The 17941-nt window shown below is 47.4% G+C and overlaps 1 protein-coding gene across 2 annotated transcripts in view; it reads left to right on the plus strand.

The window, feature by feature from the left end:
* LOC144158417 (putative thiopurine S-methyltransferase) overlaps positions 1–17941 on the plus strand; it is a 68698-nt gene that overhangs the window by 48005 nt on the left and 2752 nt on the right. For both annotated transcript variants that reach the window (XM_077689293.1, XM_077689294.1), the window contains 4 exons: positions 2744–2873; positions 3499–3551; positions 12151–12225; positions 12476–12561. In XM_077689293.1, the coding sequence (XP_077545419.1) occupies positions 2744–2873; positions 3499–3551; positions 12151–12225; positions 12476–12561 (344 nt within the window). The remainder of the gene's footprint in view (positions 1–2743; positions 2874–3498; positions 3552–12150; positions 12226–12475; positions 12562–17941) is intronic.

A 17941-nucleotide genomic window follows, 5' to 3' on the forward strand; every position in this document is an offset into this window, starting at 1 on the left:
AAGTGCAAAAGTTCGCATGATTAGAAACACAAAAGACGTTAGAACTGGTTCGCTTATACTGAAGCACATCCGGTCCGAAAACCGCGCTTAAAGGAGCCATGAAGACAAAATACAAGTTGGGTTTATTAGAAAGACTGCTTAGTCCCGACAACAATTATACCAATATCATCGCAATCTTCGAACAAATAACCGAGATATTACAGAAAACGTGTGAAGCAGTCACGACCCCCTAGCCAATTTCCCGCAACTTTTCTATGACGTCACGGAACCTTGTTTGGGCGATTGGCGGCCGCCTAACTGACCTGTCGCGACGACACATGACTGGACGTCTGTAATGGGACCTCTAGTTCCATTTGACCGCATCGCTTGAATGCTAACGTGCTGTTAACGCACTGAAAATTATGTTTTATTGTTGGCCCGTATGACGTCATTCTTGCTCATAACACGTCACTGTGGCACAAAATTTGAAAGTTTTTAAATACTTCTTGCTTTTTCTTCGTTAAAAAAACATCTTTTGGGGCTGTAATGGAGCTGAGTGAGATACTGAATCCTAGTTCTTTCAAATTAAACGAAGTTGTATTTTCTCTTCATCGCTCCTTTAATGGGCCATATAAAGAGAAAAAAGAAAAAGAAATCAGGTTCAGATTACTTGCTTTCTGTTTGACCATCTGCAAAGCAACATACAAGTGCAAGCGGTGCCACTGAAGCGTAAGAAAAGGGGGCCAATGCAATTAGCAAACATCTTAATAACAGTGGAGTGTCGCAGTGCGCTAATGAAATTTCGGCCGCGGCCTTTTAGAAACACAAAGGGCGGGCGCATTTTTCCCCGGTGCCAGGGGGTGATTATGATTACACTGCTCTGTGTTCAATTGGTGAAATCTGGAAACAAATGTTTGGGGCGCGTGATGAAATGCATCATGCCACTTCCTCCCCTTTCCACGCATAAGCTTGGAAGCATCGGAGCAATTTTAGCCTCATTTCATCTAATTTATGCTACCAATGCCCATTTGCAAATTCAGGTGATCAGTTTTTCAGGATCTTGTTATTTATTATTGCATACGATCGAAATAAATGCTACGCTTCTAGCTAGTTCAACGTGGTTTCCTTGTTTCGTACGGCTCACTTTTTTTGCTAACGCACACTCCTGCACAGGGGCTTTGGTGCGAGTTAAACGAATTGATTCACTTTGCTTGATTTCTTTCATCTTTGGATCAGCAGTTCATATTTCCGAACCTTTTGGATATGCTACAATCTGGTGTTCAGTCGGTAGAATATCCAACTGTTATCCATGACACGTTGGTTCGATTCCCACTATTTACTGACAGGCTTTGGGATGGATGTCTTGTTAGTCTTCTTTCCCGATTCTGCTTAGTTCTCGGCTTAGTTTACACATGCTGCCCAATAAGTCAAGAATCCTGAAACCACCATCTTATTCCCAGGCTATTTTATTTAATTATTGCGTATTTCTTTTTGGAGTGCTGCCTGTTTTCATTTTGGGATTCAAGTTCCCGGCGTTAATCACAACAATATAAACAGTCCGACACGGCGCAGCAGGCAGAAAACATGCCAGCTACTAGCGTGACCATTGCTCTACCCCCGCCCCTTAAATGGTTGGTATTTCACCTAGCAACATATATTATCTTTGAATGCGTGATTGGTATTTCACCCCGGGAAATTGCTTATCTTCGGAAACAGTCATAGTGTGGGCCTCATACCTCAACGGCGAGGAAATCCACTGAAATTTGCGGATAAATATCTCACCACAAATCGCACATGTCTCAGCACTCCCCAATTCATACGCGCGCATGAGGCTGCAACATTCCACTGGTCTAGCCTTGTAGACCCTGCTGGCCTGATATGAAGACCAACTAGTTCCAGTGCAGCAAATCAGAAAAACATAGGCCATCTAAACCGATGTTTAGTCACAGCAAGTTTGTATTTCTGACTACCCCAAGAGAAAAAAAAAAGGTGTTGACCTCGCTAAGAGAAATACAATGGCCAATCACGGCTGATGATAACTGGCTGAAATCGTTCCTGGAGCCATAATCGTTACCGAAATCCAGCCTTCCTTTTTGCCTTGAAAGCTTTACGTATCACCGTAGCAAAACAGGAGATACATTATAGGGCGTCCTTAGTCCAGATTCAGTGTTTCCTGCTGCAGTTAACAGCCTGCGATGAGATTCTCATTGCAAATAGCAGGTTGGGTGCCTGCTATGTGATAAGGCGCCCTTCCTCGAATCCTTCGGCTTTCTATGTTTACGCTGAGTTATCTGGAGATAAGAGTCCCTGTGGGGCAATACACCCGTATGGAAAGTAGGCTGACACTACGCGCTTACAAGAAAGGGGCGGTTATGGGCGGGAAAGAGTTCGCAGCCTTCGGTCGACGCTGGTTTAGCGAAGGCTGTTAACTCTCATAACTGAAGCGTCTCTTGCGGGCGCTTGTCATGGCTTTCGAAGTGTCCTAAGCATACAGGGTTTGGACACCTGGATCTGTAATTCATTTCACAAGCTACATGCAGTACAGCGGATGCTACATTGTAATCAACAATCCGCCCACACCAGTGCTTATTGCCATGACATTCTGTGGTAGCTGGCCGAATAAAAGCAACAATAGGTGTTGGGGCCTTGGGAGGACTTTTCCGCACCCCCGAATGGCAATGTGTAACCGAAAGCCCCCAACTTTTATTGTCACTGTTTTCAGCCTCCAGGAGGTTCTATTATGCATGTGAACGTTGAATTGCAGGTTCTACGACCTCGGCTTTCAGGTGGTTGGTGTCGAGTTCCTTGAGGATGTGGTCCGTCAGTTCTTTGATGCAAATCAACTTGATGTCTTGGAGAACAACTGTCCGGTCACTGGCTGCAAGATTTTGCAGGTGTGCGGTTGTCTACTGTGCTAGGTACCTAGACATTATACAGCGGCTGAGGGCGGGGCAAGTCAATAAATCGCGAAAAAAGTTGTGGGTATACTCCAGTGCACATGCTCCTGCATGTCGTCCTAGCTTAATTTATTCCGCTGGCAATGCCTTACAGTGACAGAAGCAGATTAATTTAGTTATAAATTTAGCTACTTATTGAGAGCATGATGTTTTTGTGATGAAGGCGCAGCTGATTGGCGAGGTGTAAGAGTATTTGTAGTGGTAGTAATTGTTGTGGTCGCAGTTGTGGCGGCAGTTATGATATTAGCGGTATCAGTGGATATTGCAGTGGCATATGGTTTAGTAGTTGTAGAAGAAAGAGATGAGCAGAAAAAGTTTTCATTGTCAACCTGGATACGACTCGAACATTGCAAAGTTGCAAAAGCGCAGTGCTACTGATGCGAAAGACTGAGACCAATGTTTGCTCTGGAAAGGCTTCTGTTGCTACAAGGGCGCATTAATGAAGTTTTAAACTTTTAAGAGCCACGTTATGTCCATATTTCACATCTGACCTGGCGGACATTTAAATTACGCGTCATGTTCTTTACAAATACCTGATACTAGCATTTATTTTTCTTTGCAGACATCTGATGGCATGCTGAAAGTCTATATCTGCGACCTCTACGCATTCACCAAGTGGGTTTCCCTAAATTCATTCTTCCCGCTATTTTGGACTGGACAAACTGATGCAAATGAAGTCTATCTAAACGCTTTCGCACAATACCTATCTTGCCTACGCGCGCTTTCGGGGATATCTAGCCTAAAAAAAATTGGCTGGCGATTACGATACTTCCTAATGCGATATTTAGGCGCAGCTACTCATTGTTCAGCACTCACTCGGGGTTCTGGCGTCGGCCGCGATGAGCCTCCGCTCTAGCAGCTCGTTTAGCTGCAGCGGCTGACGAAGCGCGCGACCGGTTGCCTCATTCGCAGTTCAGAACTCACTCTTGATGGCTCCTATGGTGAGCCTCTGCGTCGGCGGCGTGAAGTGCGTCTCATGAAGGGACCGCGAACTGCGTCTTGAGCTAACGCACATCATAGTCACGCGCACGCCACCCTCACGTTTTCGCCAAGCGTCGCGCCGTCGAGCGCCTCGTGCGGGCACAGCATACTGCCCTCACCGCACACTTTCGGAGAGCGCTGGCTCGCGCCGCCACGGCGAACCACCCTCCCCTCCCAATTTCGCGACACTCTCCTTCTTTGCTTTCTTTCATTCGTCGGTCTTCGTCTTCCCATCATTCGCCACTCGTCAGTCCTCCCACCGTTCGCTCGGTCACGACGACGCCGACGCGGCTGAGCCCAGAGACGGGCGCCAAAGGGTTGCGCCCTAAAAATATCTAGCCTCAAAGAACAGCCATGAAGTGTCCTCGACTGAGTCGGAACAAGCTCGGGAAACGGCGCGCTCTTCAAAACATTTCTGGGACACTTCTGTCCATGCGGTATCGGAACAAAGTCCATTACAAGCCAAGCTTCAAGCCACGTAAATGGTGAAATTTGGTAATCCTGCCAAATGTCAAACATAGCAGGGCGTTAACAAGGGTCGTTCACGTTGTAAAGATGTTTAGTCAGCCCCCTTGACGAAACCTAACTTGCTGCAATTCGCAACGCGTTACCGAAAAAAATTCGTCCTCCTCGATGGGGCGGGTACGCAGTACCTTTCTATACGCCAGTGGTTCTCAGCCATGACTGCCCCAGGGACCCCTTCCGGGCTTCGGAGAGTGAAGGGTGAACCCGCGATGGAGAATAAGTTCATCGGTGTCATAATGTCAAACAATTTGTGCTTGCAGCTTACGTTGCCCACAGACTTGTACAACTCCCCCCTTTTCTGCTTGACATTAATGACGATGCGCGTCATAATGTTAAACAATTTGCTCTTGAATCTAAAAGTCTTCTAACCACCTATATGCTGCTTATCTGTGGGATTTTTTTTTCGTTCTCATAGCTGGCGCGTTGTGCGAAAGCAGATGTTAAATACGTGCTACGCGAATAAAATATACTTACATGTAATGCGGCGAAGCCACCTTTTTGCATTGCAAGCAAAAAGACAAAAACAGATACGGGGTCTGTTTTTGTCTTTTCTGTAAAAGACAAAAACAGACCCCGTAAGCGGAAAGGGAAAAACAAATGCAATAAATATTTAATCGGCTACATAAATATGCAGGGAGGAAGAAAGCCAGATAAGTGGGTGGAAATTCAAAAGCAACTTGAACTGGAAGGAATAGACGTGTACGCTTTAGCCGAGACTCACCTCCGGGACCTAGAAGCCCCACCTATCATAGACAATTATGTCTGGGAAGGTTGCAACAGGACCACAGGAATGAAGAAAGGGGGAGGTGTTGGCATGCTCATTAAACAAGGGACCGACTGGCAGAGAGTGCATGAAAGTTGTAAAGAGCATCTATGGGTTAGAGGCACCATAGAGGGGAAAAATACATGGTTAGGAGTGGTGTATCTGTGGACCGGAAGTAGTGCTAGGGAGGAAAATGAGGAAATGGTAAACTGTTTGAGAAGAGATATAAACGAGTTCAAAGATTCGGGCGAAATAATCATAGTTGGAGATATGAATTCCCATATAGAAGGTTTGGATGGATACACAGACCACAACGGTTCCCTAGTGATAGATCTATGTCAGGAAAACCGGCTTGTAATAGTAAACACGGAAAGCAAGTGTGACGGACAAATAACTTGGGAAAGCGGTAACAGACAGTCCAGCATAGACTACAGTTTAGTATCCGAGACAGTATACGGAAGGCTGCGGGAAATGAGGATAGATGAAAATGGAACAGACAGCTTAGGAAGCGACCACAAGTGGTTTAGCTTGCACTTTGGAGGCGCAACCCGGACAAATGCAGAAATAGGTACAATAGGAGGAAATAATTTGAATAATGAGCAGTTAAAGATCATCGCTGATAGATTGGAAGATGAAATCAATAAATACCCAGGCAAAAATTGGGATTACGACGAAATGATTGCGTTCATAAAGGGTAAGATGAATGAAGCAAAAGAACAAAACCGATGGAAAGGGAAGAGAAAGCCGAGAATCTGGTGGAATAAGGAAGTAAAAGAGGCTATTGACCAGCGAAGAAAGGCGTCGAGAGAACATAGAGAAGCAAAAAGAACTGGTATGGAACCGGAGGTAGTGAAGGAAAAGTTGGATGTCTACCGTGGGAAAAAACTAGAAGTGCAGAAAATGGTGCAAGCAAAGATCAAGCAGAAAAGCGAACAATGGATGGCAGAAATACGGAAGAAGGACAAAAGCGCATCCAAGAAGTCTTGGAACCATGTAAAATCACTAAGCTCAAAAAAAGATAACCATCAAAAATTCCTGATTGATGAGGAGGGGGAACATTTAGAAGGAGAGCACGCGTTGGCGCATATTCATCGAGTGATTAGTGAGAAGTTTAGGGCAATAGTGGTAGGGAAACCTGCACCGATAACATCAGCGCCACAAAAGACTGCGGAAAGGGAAATAAGTTTGAGCAACCTTGATTGGAAAAAAGCAGAGCAAAAGGTTTCCCCCCAGACAGCAGTGGGCCCGGACGGAATACCAATGCAACTGATAAACCTACTTGGACCTAAAAGTAAAGAATCGTTTATGAGGGCAATAGATAAGGTGATAGAAACCAAACAAATACCAGAGGACTGGTTAGAAAGTAGGATGAATTTAATATATAAAGGCAGAGGAGACAAAGCCAGTATTGATTCATACAGACCACTCACAGTAACGTCAGTGGTGTATAGACTCGTAATGCAGGCGATAAAATCAGAAATTCAAGCATGGATGGAAGAAAATGAAATACTTGGGGAACTGCAGAATGGATTTAGACAAGACAGGCGACTGGATGACAATCTGTTCGTGATAACGCAATGCATTGAAATTGCGAAAACACAGAATAAACCACTATGGATTACGTTCTTGGACATTAAAGGGGCATATGACAACGTAAACAGAGAACGGCTGTGGAGAATGCTGAAACTCCAGGGATTAGATGACGAGTTAGTACAGTTCCTTATAGCAATCTATAAAGACAATAGAGTGCACCTTACTTGGGAAGGACAGAAATGCGCCCAGCAGGTCAACATCCATCGGGGACTGAAACAGGAATGCCCTTTGAGCCCAATACTGTTCATGCTTTACATGGCAGGGTTAGAAAAGAAACTGGAAGAAAGTCAAGTAGGGTTTAGCCTAACCCATATGCTGCAAGGCGAAGTGGTACAACAGCATATTCCGGGAATGTTATACGCAGACGACATTGTTCTTTTAGCTGATAACCAAACCGATATGCAGAGGCTAATAAATATTTGTGGCCAGGAAGCCACTGACCTCGGGTTAAATTTCAGTGCAGAAAAATCAGGAATAATGGTTTTCAATGACGTTACCACCGACGTAGTGTCTATCCAGCAAGGCGAATTACCTAGAGTGAAGGAATATAAATATTTGGGAGTGTGGATAAACGAAGGGGATAACTACTTAAGTACTCACGAGGAGCAACTTAAGGTTAAGGGAAAGCGAAACGCAGCTACAATGAAGCATAGAGCTCTGTGGGGGTATAACAAATATGAAGTAGTAAGAGGAATGTGGAAAGCAGTAATGGTTCCGGGTCTCACGTTTGCGAATGCTGTACTCTGCTTAAAATAAGACGTTCTATCAGGCCTTGAAGTAAACCAGAGAACGGTAGGACGTTTGGCCTTAGGCGCGCATGGAAAAACAACTAACGAAGCAGTTCAGGGAGATATGGGCTGGGCGTCGTTTGAAGTTAGAGAAGCTCAGAGTAAAATATGCTTTGAGATGAGGTTGAGGGCAATGGATCAACGAAGGTGGGCAGCTAGGGTTTTTAGGTACCTATACTTGAAAAGCGCGGACACGCATTGGTTAAGAAAGACTAGAAGGCTAACGATGAAATACGGAAAGAACAGTGGGGAATCCAAAACAGCCAAGGTAACCAAAAAGAGGCAAGGCAGATTGAAACGAATAAATGGAGGGAAAAAATGGAAGCTAAAACGTCGTTAGAGATGTACAGGGCTGAGAAGATGAACATCAGAAAGGAAAATTTCTACGATAATTCCCAGGGCAGTGCTTTGCTTTTTGAGGCTAGAGCAGGTTGCCTGCGAACTAAGAATTTTGTGAGGAAGTATTCACGAAATGATGGGGTATGTGTGGTCTGCGGAAAAGAAACAGAAACTATGCGGCACATAGTGTTAGAATGTGAGGGTATCCATCCAAATCTACATAAAGGGAATATTGGGCTTTCAGAAGCTCTAGGATTTAAGGGTATAAGAGAGGAAGGTAACTTCAAGGCTGTCGAGGGGACGAAAAGAAGATTAGAATGCTGGTGGACGAAAAGCAGAGAGGGGAATATTGCCTTGGACAGTTACCACCTGTAACAGGGAAAAGAAGGTATTTCGGGCCTAATAAGCTTTAGTGCCTGCCCTAAGCAGCGCTAGTATTAAACCAAGAGTCTAAAACATGGTTATATTAGTCCTTTTTGGTAAGATGACATGTCATCACCCCGCTTCAAAGGGGAAACCAATAGCAATCGTCATCATCATCAGCAGCAGCAAGTGCTGGCAGAATCGAGAAAGGAATGGCGGGTGGTGGGGGGGGGGGAGTTTTCAGGGCAGCTTCGCGGACCTCTCAACTGCTCTCGCGGACCTTTGGAGTCCACGGACACCCATTTTAGAACCACTTCCATACGCTGTTCTTTTTCGGTGGCATTTCCCCGCAGCCTAATTGCCTGAGAGGATTTCCTACTCTCCCGGCAATGGCGTGTCAACGCTGAACATCCAGGCGCCGCAGTACATGCACCAAACTTGATGAATGTGCTTTGAAAGAATCTATAGCGAAGAGGAAAAATGGAGAGGGGGAAGGGGGGGGGGCGAGGATAAATGATTATCTCTGAAAACGAAGACCAAGTTCGCGATATACTTGGCTGAAGTTTTGGAGCTAAAACAATCTCATTAGGTGTCTTGTACTCTTTTCCCCATCATTGTGATAAAGGCTGGTCTCTCAGTTTCCTCACATTGCGGAGTGGGTACGTTACACTACTGCCAAAACCTTTTTGAACTCTAAACGAATTTACCCCTTCCTCCATTGAATGTGCAAAATTCTGACATATTCTATATGTCATTGCATCTTCCACTCTTCATTGCTCGTGGGATCTGCATACATATATTGAAGTTCCGTAAATATCATCGTATTCATTTGTTACACGGTAGCAAAAAAGATGGGAGGACAAACTTCGTGGCGAACATTAATGCTGTACTCAATGCTCGCCGTCATAGTATAAGTATCTTGTGGCACGAGATGCTCGGAATGGTCTTGACTACTGCGGCGATAACTAAAGAATACCTGGTTGTGTTGGAATCTTTTTCAAGGAATTTTTTTATAAAATTTTGCGTGCATTGATCAAAGATTTGACACTAAAGGAAAGCCTAGCAGGGAATTGGTCTATCTGCCAAGTTTTCCTCAAGGCGGCCTTTCTGTGTGATTTGAAACGGGTGACTGCGTTAGTCAGCCCATCTGCACGCCGGCTTTTTTTCTATCTTTCTTAGCGCTTCCTCGGCCTCATTGTGTTCCGTGCACGTTTTCCCCTTCTGTACTGATCGCAATTCGATTTATTCCCGTTTAAGCTGCATGCAGTTTTTTGTATGATAACTGTCTAGGTAATACGGGGGCGGAAGGTTTTCTGAATGTTCAGTTTGTCATGATACATAAACATGTTTTCTCGTTAACTTCGACTCTGTCAGCACCCGCTGCGGTTGTGCGGCAACGAAGGCGTTATGATGCCACACCCGAGATCACGAATTTTATTTTCGGTGTTGAGGAAGTGCGTCTGTTATGCAGATGTGCCCAGGTGTACACGAGATTTCGGCGCGCCTAAAGAGCTCTAATTGGTATAAATTGCCCCAAAACTCCAATTAGACCAATTCTTTAATACAGCTGGACAGTGTACGGAAGAAAAGCGTAGTACTTAGGAGTTGAAGAAATTCAGAAGGCGATTCGTTTGATCTGTCATAGGCACGACTGGAACTTTTTTCTACTCCTTAGCCGGCCTAACTAGGTTATACTTCTCGTGGAGCGCAACGTGACCACGAACGTATGAATAAATTAAATGTCATTTATTAAGCCAATGAGGACCCCTTGGCCGTGGTTGGGGAAAATGCAGAAGCAAGGGAAGGCGCTAAATCAGTCGTGGTTGGGGCTAGTTGAGTCACGTTGTTAAATCTCGTCATAACAGCGGTATGGATCCCTCCGGAGCCCTCCACTACGGCCCACCTCATTGCCTGCGTTGCGTGGGCGCGCTAAACCCTACAATAAATTAATCAATCATATAGGAGATCAGCGTCTTTATATGAGGGGTGCATCAGGGGACGAGTAGGAGGTAAGGCACGATTCCATGACGATGCGAAAACTGCAGCGTCAGGGTTGGTGTGTTTCTGGCTTGAGGCGAGGGGACAAGGTGAAATAAGGTGATTTAACTAGTTAAGTTAGGTGAAAACAAAGCGTGGCGAGTTGGTTTAGGTCCCGGTTTACCGGGGCGCAGAAGGCACGTACGAAAGACTCGGGTATAAACAAACAGGTGCCTTCTATCATATGACTAACAGCGCGGATACTGTCCCCGTGTCTGTGAACTGAGCCTGCCTTTTCTGTTAGTCATATGGTAGAAGGCTCCCAATTTGTGCTTACCTCAATATTTCTTCCGTGTCTTTTGTGCCTTTGTAAACTAATGCATTCGGGAAGGCGTCTCTGAGCCGAGCTCCGTCGTCTCCATCATGCGTGTGGTAGCGTCGTGAATTGCGAGCAGCCAGCAAATGTTGCGCCTTGAAGATGACGACAATAAGCCACAGGCAAACTTAACTCGTTTACTGCATGGCGAGAGTTGAGCCGAAGCAATACAGGAACAATGCCCCGGCGGGCGAGGTTACAGTACAGAACTCGAGCAGAGTGACAGCATTGATTCGCTGCTCCAACAGGAATGAACTTCAGCGCGTGGGGCTCTAACGGTCTAACAAGCGTTCCCTCTAGTTTCTGGACACTGCGCGACATGGTACAGACACACACAACGCTCTTTCCAGAGTTCGGGAGGGGTCGGTAGTAGTGGCGCCCGCTGAGTCAGAGAGAGGGGAGAGAGGAGGTCTCCGGAACGGTGTCTGCGTTCTTCGGACGTGTCTCTACGTCTACACGTCGCGTTGTCGCCTAAGTCTAAATCATGCCGAAGTTTGAATCACGCCCAGGCGTGCTGCGCATGTTGGGATCCGTTGGCGGTCGCTGTAAGACTGGGTCACCGACACAGAGACGCCTACTCGAAGATGATGATGATGATGATGATTTCTATTGGTTTCCCCTTTGTATCGGGGTGATGACATGTCATCTTACCAAAAAAGACTGATATACCTATGTTTTACACGAAAGGCGCACGTAGTGGAGGCTTCACCACATAACAGAAAAGCGCTGCACGAAGCTTGAAGCGCAGCGGCTCGCTGATTCGTAACGAAACATAAAGTTACGTAATATTAGGGAGGGTACGGTTCGGCTGGAGAGACCAAGTAGAACAATACTGCGGTGAGGCGGGAGGAAGGACAGCGTTATGTATAGCCTCGTCAACAAAAATTTCTTCAAGGCGGGATAACCCAAGAGGTGACACCCAAGAGGTGACTGAGTGCAGCTCCAGTGAGCCGATTTCGGCGGCAATTCGTATAAACTGGGAGGCGGTGGAAATACCCCTTGAGAAAGCCAAAGGTCGGCCTCAAAATTTCTTTACATCCTAGTGAATTCGCTTTTAATAAATCTGAGAATATTTATGTATATCACCCGCAAACGTCTTTTTGACGAGGGGCAGTCAGGAACTAAAAAACTCGCCTTTTATGCCAGAACTAGGACACTTGTGCTCTATTTCTTCCCCAAGTACTGCTGAATGTGGGAACGCCCTATTCGGTGGCTGTATTTTCTCTTGCCTAAGGAAATTCTTTATCCTACCTATTGCTGTTTATCTGTTTTGTGGCGTTTTTTTACCTCACTTCTGCGTATGCTTAGTCTGCGAAGAATTGCAGGTTTTTTTTTTTTACTGAATTCTGTTCGCACTCTTGCAAAGCGCTTGGGCTGCACTATGTAATGAATGAATGAATGAATGAATGAATGAATGAATGAATGAATGAATGAATGAATGAATGAATGAATGAGTTAGTGACCCTGTAATGCCTACGCAAGTGTTCACCTGTATTTGTATTTTTTCAGAGAGTGCGCGGGCCTCATGGACATCATTTGGGATCGCGGTGGACTTGTGTCGGTTAGACTGGAGGACAGAACTCGGTGAGAACGCACCAGACGTCATCATGCTTGCTTGAATGTACATAGTAATCAAATGTAGCGCAGCAGAAACACACAGGACAGAAAGAATACACACGGTCGAGCGCTCTGTATTCTTTGTGCCTTGTGTGCTTCTGCTGCGCTACATTTGATTACTATGAATTACCAACTAGCCCGGTCTACAGCTTTACTTTAAATGTACCGTTGTTTATGCGCTGACGTCAGCTTAGTTGTACCATTTAATTCGCCACAGATACGTCGCTCTGATGCGCTCCCTTGTGGCACCCGGTTTTTCGTACGGACTCTACACCACCGAGTACGACGACCCTACGTTTTCGGGTGCGTATTTGAACATCAAAAATCTCGCGTATAAACGGCACCGATTTTCAAATAATTGAAAAATGTACAATCAACCGTGACTTTTAGGCTTAGCGCCAACAATTTCTTTTCCGGGTATACCTTAACTGCAAAAATGCTACCGAAACTTTACACCATGATTGGAATTGCGAACCTCGTCTCAACTGTGTGCGTTTTCCTACAGGAAACATAAATACGGCCCCAGCAAGGGTGTGTTTGAGGAGTTGCCAAAGAGGGAACGTATGCGTGTGGTAAAAAACTGTAGAAAGTCATGCGCATGCACCACAGGGCTTGCTAGATGCTAATGTGAACATTTAATCAACTTTTTGTCGTCAGAAAATATCTAAATGAAACATTTCCTGTGTATGCATCAAAGCAAAGTTATATTCTGCGGTCTTACATGTTCACAATTCATTGGTCGAATTTTTTTTCGAAACAAGGAAAAATATTTTTTCCTTATTCTTATTCTTGGGAGGGTGAACTTGGGACAAGAATTGAAGGCTTACGCGCTGCTCTAAAATAAGTAATGGAGGAGAACTTCGACTGCAAAGCTGCGTGTGGCCTTAACTGTAATTACACGTACCGGCCATGTCAGCTTTCGTAAAAAAAATGAGCAGCGCTCATCTGGTGCAGCAGGGTTTCCCAAAATTTGCAAAATTGTGGAACTCGTGAAGTATTTAGCTGCGTTGCGCATGACTGCAGGGCCTGGAATCTCAAAAAAAAAAAAATTGTTCGCTGAAAGTACGTCTACGGCAAAATTTTCTGTCACTCATTGCTGCGAGCATATAAGACAAATGTACAATTTTTCAAGTCCCCAGTATTTCAAACGTAATATACATTGGCTGCCATTAGAATTTAGTCGCACAATGCTTGGCAATGCTAAAGAAGAACTTCTGGGTGCCTATATTAAATATTGTGTTCAAACGTGGGCGGATGTCTAGAATCCTAAATGTAAACTACTTCGAAAATAAAATAAACATCAGATGAGCTGATGCTGTGACAACATGGCGAGGATGTTACATTACGGTAGTGATGCTTCCCCTTCAAACAACTCGCGGTCTTGCCTCTGAAGCCTTCGGGGTTAACTTCATAGTTAAAGCACAGCTGTATCCTTATTCCGCGCACGACGTATGAACCTGACACTCGTTTTGAGGACCCACTGCAGCTAACGCACCGCAACCGCGTAGTGTGCGTTTATCAACTGCCTACCACACAGATATCGGCAAGCCCTCCGCTGCCGCTCCGGCAACTGTAAGTCGGCCAGCGGTGCCATTTCGGCGCGCTGTAACGGTGCATGAATGAACAGAATGGTTGGCGGACACGATGTCGCCAACACGCCATAAAGAACTGCGCTTCGAAATCGGTGTTTTAAAGACGAGTCTTTCTTGGGCTACTGAAACGCAGAAATTATAGTCTGTCTGCATGTCCTTCTGTCTATCTACATGTCTGTCTGTCTGTCTGTCTGCCTGGAAAAAAGCCGCTAGGGGGCCACGCGATGCGAACCCATTTCTCGTCGGCTCCGCTTTTGGACCCCTGTCTTGCCGTTTAATTCATTTCCACGTTGCCAATTTGTGCACCGCGAGAACCGGCAAGCCACACCAATACTGAGGACACCAACATCGTGGCCGAGGACCAACCCAACGGTCAGTTACAGCCTTTTGGAAATCTCCCACGCTACCAGCTCCGCTAGGCCTAACAGGCCTAGGGAGTCGCCGTCGCCGCCGGCTCAACATCTGCAAGCGGCGGCGCGAGCTCCGGCACATCGTCGCTCATCGCAAGACCCAGCATGGAAAGCATCGTGGAAGGGGAGGACATCGAACCCGAGGAGCTACAGCAGCCCGGGTGGGCTACGATTCGCCACCGGCAAAGCGCCTTGCGCGACCAAGCACGTGCGTCTACTGCATCCACGAACGCCTCGGCCGCCGCACGAGCACCCAGGAAAGAGAAAAAGCGTTCCCCGCGTCGCCCGCCGCCGGCTTCGCCTCTCCCATCTTCTGATGTGAAAATTGTCCTGCGCCCCCGAGGAGGACTCGCGCTCTCATCTATAGCGCAAGCTACATTAGCAGATGCAATCCTGGCCCAAGCGGGAGTGCCACCGAACCGTGAGGATCAAATTCGAGTGCACCACGTGGCTAATTATCTCCTCGTCAGCACACCTTCAGAAGACCGTGCCACCAAATATGTCGGCATTCAAAGTCTTGTGCTCCGCGGTCAGCAATTCGAAATAGCCGCTCACGTGTCCGCGCCAGCTAATACGACCATGGGAATCATCTTCAATATTCCAGAAGACGACACCCCCGAACAAGTGCAGGACAGCATTTTCAACTATAACCAGGACTTACCAATTCTTGACGCCAAACGCTTGAACAATTCCAACATGGTGCAAATTCTGTTCGACGGTCACCGAGTTCCCTTCTGGGTACGATACAGAGCAACGACGTACCGGTGCAAACCCTTTCGCCGCAAGACGGAGGCTTGCGCCGCGTGCTGGCAAGCCGGGCACCGACAAGACGTATGCCCGAACGCCAGTTCCCACCAGCGCTGCTCCCGCTGCGGCACGACGAATCCCTCCGGTGACCACCCGTGCACCCCCCGGTGCATAGTGTGCGAGGGCCCTCACTCCACGGGCTCCGCGGACTGCCCAAGACGCTTTCAACCCCGCAAGCCACCCTCCTCGTATGCTCAGGCGGTCTCTGAACAAGGACACCTGCTCCAAGGTCCGGACGGCCGGGACGTAGATTTTCCTGGACTCCATCACGGAACACGGACTGCCCACCCAGAGCACCAGGCCCGGAGCTCCAAGGACCGAGACAAGCTTCCTGAGGGCAACGAGCACAAGACGGGGCAGCACCCACCCCAAAACCAGCACGGGGCAGGACCCAAAGGCACCTACAAAGCCGCCCTCCAACAAGGTGGAAGACCCCCACGGCAACAGGTGAGCGGCCCCAGCGCCTCTACTCCCCTGGTCAGAAACCCAACCTGCATGCCAGCATTTCCCCTTTCATCATCCAACCCCATCCAACCCACCCCTTCCCTGTCATCTGACATAGCACGCGAATTACAAGCCATGCGCCTCGAAATGGCCGCGCTGCGAGCTGAGAATGCCGCCCTCAAAAAAGAGATCAATCTATTACGCACTGCGAAGCGAGAGGACCCCCCGCCAAAACGGAAAGCACCCAACCCACCCGAAGGGGAAATGCCTCCCTCGCCCGAGCCACCCTCGGAGGAGCGACTAGGCCGTCTAGAAAGGTCGCTAGCGGAGCACAAGTATGAATACACTCAAGCGGTACAAGCCATACTCACCGCCCAGGGCGAAATGCAGGCTCGATTTGAAAATATGCACCAGGAGATGTTGTCGAGTGTCAGAGACCTGGCTGCACGGATAAACTCCCAAAATGCCCCAATGTATGACATCACTGATGAAGGCCTCTAAAAAGGGAGTCGTGCTCTGGCAGTGGAATTGTCGGGGCTTTGCTCGGAAACGGGCGGAACTACAGCTACTGCTAGAAAAAGTAGATAATCCCCCTGACATAATTACGCTACAGGAACCTGGAAAGCGGGTCAAATGTCTAGGATACCAGTCCTTGCAGACACAACACGACACTGCAGTACTAGTACAACGAAACATATCTGCCCAACACACACACTTTGACAGCTGTTTGATCCCTCACGACTTTGTAACGGTCTACCCGAAGCGTAGGACACAACAGGTCATTCACATACTAAACGTTTACAGCAGCCCCAAGCAACGCGCACATAATTTTCGATCACTGATCCTGGCCGCCAAAAAAGCCGCTTCGGGCTCACCCCTAATAGTCACTGGAGACTTTAATGCTCCACACACGGCATGGGGTTATCCTAGGGATAGCAAAAAGGGCAGGCAACTCTGGGATGTAATTCAGTCTCAGCAGCTGACGCTAGAAACACCACCGGACCTACCAACCAGGGAGGGAACAAGTGTACAACGAGACACCACCCCCGACCTCACCCTAACCTACAGAGTGGGCCATACAGAATGGAGAAGGCTCGATGACACACTAGGCAGTGATCATCACATAATACAGCTACACACGACACTCAAACACCCCACACCACCACAGCGCATGCAGACTGTCATCACAGACTGGCACGCTTTCCGGGAGGCACGACGAGCTGAGGACCTGCCCTCCTCCCCGACGCTCGACCTAGCTCAATGGACGGATCAGCTCCTGGGGGACGTAAGAAATCATCAACAAGAACTAGATCCGGAAATACCGACGCCACACGTCGACTCTAAATTGCAGCATATGTGGGAAGCTCTTAAAAGCCTCAAAAGGCGATGGCGTACTCAAAAGCACAACAAGCGCATAAGGAAACGGATAGCCACTCTAACCAAGGAAATAGAATGTTACTCTGCCAAACTAGTCAGATCAGGATGGGAACAGCTATGCGATCGGCTACAGGGCTCTATGAGCATGAAGAGGACTTGGTCCCTTCTGAGGCACCTCCTTGACCCAAGCCGCTCTAAAACGGAGCAGGCCAACAAAATTACCCAGCTCACCAGACATCTTGAGACTGATCCGAACCAGGCAATTCGAGACCTCATCGGAAGATATGTACCAGACGGCGAACACGAAAATCACCCGGACTACTCCGGGCCACCTAACCCCTCCTTGGACGAGGAAATCACAGAGGCTGAAGTCAGAGGAGCGCTACAGGACGTGCGAACGTCTTCCGCCCCAGGGCAAGACCGTGTAACAAATAAAATGCTGAGAAATCTGGACGACGGCTCGATCGCCTACCTCACTAAGCTGTTTAATAAGCATTGGATGGAGGGCACTCTTCCTCGAGAATTCCGTCATGCTAACGTAACCCTAATCCCCAAGCCGGGCAAGCAGCTTTCGATAGAAAATCTTAGGCCAATATCGCTCACCTCATGTATAGGAAAATTATTTGAGCGCATCATTCTAACTCGAATAAACAGGTTAGCAGAAGAACAGGAATTCTTGTCACCCAATATGTATGGCTTCAGGGCCGGGCTTGCTACAAACGATGTCCACCTGAGACTATATTACGATCTGCTAAAGGACCCTCCCTCGCGAGACTCAGCAGCAATCCTGGCCTTGGATCTAACAAAGGCATTCGATAAAGTATCTCACAAAGCCATCTTGGCAGGGCTGGAGCGTATAGGACCGGGCGTACGGACATACAACTATGTTCGCGCATTTCTATCTCACCGAACAGCCACGCTAAGACTGGGGGACTTGGAATCACCAGAACTTCAGCTTCCATCTTTTGGCACGCCGCAGGGGTCGGTTCTATCCCCCCTATTATTCAATTTAGCAGTATCACACATAGCCTCCGCTCTGGACCGAGTGCCCGG

The sequence above is a fragment of the Haemaphysalis longicornis genome, unplaced genomic scaffold (assembly GCF_048455015.1).
Source record: "Haemaphysalis longicornis isolate Haplotype H1 unplaced genomic scaffold, Haemaphysalis longicornis Haplotype H1 scaffold_10, whole genome shotgun sequence".
NCBI classification, from domain to species: domain Eukaryota; kingdom Metazoa; phylum Arthropoda; class Arachnida; order Ixodida; family Ixodidae; genus Haemaphysalis; species Haemaphysalis longicornis.